This window comes from Acyrthosiphon pisum, chromosome A3 (assembly GCF_005508785.2).
Source record: "Acyrthosiphon pisum isolate AL4f chromosome A3, pea_aphid_22Mar2018_4r6ur, whole genome shotgun sequence".
NCBI classification, from domain to species: domain Eukaryota; kingdom Metazoa; phylum Arthropoda; class Insecta; order Hemiptera; family Aphididae; genus Acyrthosiphon; species Acyrthosiphon pisum.
Genome location: NC_042496.1, coordinates 22,448,126 through 22,450,902, shown reverse-complemented (window position 1 = coordinate 22,450,902; position 2,777 = coordinate 22,448,126). Strand labels below are relative to the sequence as shown.

The 2,777-nt window shown below is 30.3% G+C and overlaps 1 protein-coding gene across 1 annotated transcript in view; it reads left to right on the top strand.

The window, feature by feature from the left end:
- The window catches only part of LOC100158977 (venom protease), a 3,495-nt gene extending 959 nt beyond the window's left edge, over positions 1–2,536 (top strand). Inside the window, exons 2-8 of the mRNA XM_016800563.2 lie at positions 310–386; positions 745–1,011; positions 1,066–1,213; positions 1,334–1,500; positions 1,662–1,778; positions 1,934–2,085; positions 2,165–2,536. Coding sequence (XP_016656052.1) covers positions 317–386; positions 745–1,011; positions 1,066–1,213; positions 1,334–1,500; positions 1,662–1,778; positions 1,934–2,085; positions 2,165–2,329 — 1,086 coding nt within the window. The 5' untranslated portion in view covers positions 310–316 and the 3' untranslated portion in view covers positions 2,330–2,536. The remainder of the gene's footprint in view (positions 1–309; positions 387–744; positions 1,012–1,065; positions 1,214–1,333; positions 1,501–1,661; positions 1,779–1,933; positions 2,086–2,164) is intronic.
- Positions 2,537–2,777: the final 241 nt, after the last annotated feature.

Below are 2,777 nucleotides of genomic sequence, written 5' to 3'. Positions count from 1 at the left end.
TGCGTAACTAGTACCTATAATCGTATAGTTTGCATTAGAAATAAAAGATAAAAAAAATGGATTTGTTCTACTCTTGAATTCTAAATGTCCATTTAATAGGAATCTATTGAATACAAATTGAAGAAAAATACTATAGGTACAAGAAAATTTAAAACATATTATACCTACGTATGTAACATAAGTATTTAAATTTCCACAATATTACGTACCATACAATATATTCTATTAGTTCTTAGAAAAGTTAGAAAGGTTTAACTCGATTCTCTGTAAATATAATAATTATAAATATAATTATTTGTTCTTTTTCAGTTGTACTATGATATTACCACAACATTTTATCTGTGTGGCATTCGTGATCGGTGTGGCAACTGCTCAATCTGACGATGGTGAGTTAATATCAGTGTTGAGTATAAGTTACTTTACTCGTTACTTAGAGATAAATGTAATTAAGTTATAATCGTATTATTATCATCATGATAATATTAATTTTTACTGTAATAAATTCAATATAATAAATAGTTATTAATAAAAAAAAATATTTATATAAAAACAACTGCAAAAAGTTAAAAGTATAGATTCCAAACTCGAATTCTTGAGGTATTGACTATACCGCGGCCGACTAGCTTGGTTACTCGCCTGTGTTCAAATCCCTGGTATCTTTGGTGTCAAATATTAATAAGTACCTACCTATACTATTGTTGTTGTTGTTGTTGTTAATATTATTATTATTATTATTTCTAACAGAATGCCGTACACCAAATGATGAGAATGGTGTTTGTATTGATATTAGAAATTGCACAAAGTTAATATTGCTACTACAAGACCCAAATACCACTGAATCTGATTTGATACTTCTTCGCAATTCAATTTGTGGATTTGAAGGTACAACTTCAAAAGTTTGCTGTCCTTTGGATAAAATGATTCCAGAGGATAAATTATCATCACAAATGACGTGTGGACAGAAACAGCTATCTACTGATCGAATAATTGGAGGGAGTCAATCTCAATTAGGTTAGAACTCGAAGAAAACTGTACATTTCATTTTAATATTTTACTTTTGCATAGGTGCTTGGCCATGGATGGTAGCTCTTGGTTATCAAAATTTAAATATAAATAATAATTCTCTACAGTGGCTGTGCAGTGGAACGCTAATCACGAATACATACGTATTAACGTCCGCCGAATGCGTAAGAGATCGCGTTAATATAAGACTGTAAGTAAATGTATCGGATTTTTAATGGACCTTCAACACGATTGTTTGAAGATAATAACAAAAAATTATTTTACAATATTTTCATGATAATACATGATTAAGTTTTGTTTTATTTTTTAGGACCACGGCGCGATTGGGTGAATTAAATTTGGATCCTAGCGTCAGTGACGGCGCAAATCCATTGGATGTCCCGATTAAACATATTATAATACACGAAGAGTATAACCCTGAAGGGGTTTCCAATGATATAGCATTACTAAAATTAAACCATAGTGTTGCTTACACTGGTAAGTTTTTCCATTACCGATTTTTTTTAAAATTAATTTATTGTTTGTACGTATATAATACCACGATTGTGCCAAACGGTTGGCAAATTCAAAGTACGATACGGTTATATAAATATTTTATTTCTATGGTGAAATAATTTTTAATATTTCATACTTTGCAGAATTGATCCAACCAATATGTTTGCCATTGTCACCGGATGTGAGATTTATCAATTTGAGAGCAATTGATATGCCGTTTGTTGCTGGTTGGGGTTCCACTAATCCTCCATCAGTATTAAGTAAACATAATACTATATAATATATTAGCCACGATGTATAATAATGAATAAACGTAATAATACTATTGATTATACAATAATCATTTACATTGTATAAAATACATATATAATATTATTACAATAATGTATACATATTATATAATATAATTGTTCAGGTGAACAACGCAATACATATTTGATGGAAGCTCAAATTCCAATAACGAATACTACGGACTGTAAATATTTATATAAGAAAAACAATATTGTTATCGATGACAAAATTATAATATGCGCTGGACATCCGAAGGGAGGGAAAGATGCTTGTCGAGTAATTTCCTCTTTTAATTGCATTTTATGATGATGGAAAATGTGGACCTCATAATTTAAATGATAAATAATTGTTTCAGGGTGACTCCGGCGGACCTATGATGTTTTTCATAAAAAATCAATACTATTTGATGGGCGTAGTATCTCGTGGACCTAAATTATGTGGCGAACCAGGTTATCCAGGAATATATACAAGAGTGTCTAGTTTTATCAACTGGATTGTTCGAAGACTGAACAGTAGCTAACTATAATAAATCGGAACGCTTTAAATGTTTATAGACTATATCGTAGGTAAATAAAACATGTATCTAGGTCATAATGATGCAGACCCAAACTTAAGAGGACGCCACACGTGTTGTATCCGTCTTACAAACGCGTAACATACCAAATTTACGCTCAGAAATTCAAGTTTTATGCCGTTAGCCTAAAAATTAGAGTGATTCGACCTATTATGAAACTTGACGTTAAAAACACTATTTGTGTTTTGTTGGAAGTTTTTTATGGTAATTCAGTTTTTAATTTCGTTATGTGTGCATGATAAATGTAAATTAAAAATGCTCATAACTCACTTAAAAACTGAATTATCGTAAAAAAACTTCCAACAAAACACAGATAATGTTTTTACCGTCAAGTTTCATAATAGGTCGAATCACTCTAATTTTTAAGCTAACGGCATAAAACTTGAATTTCTGA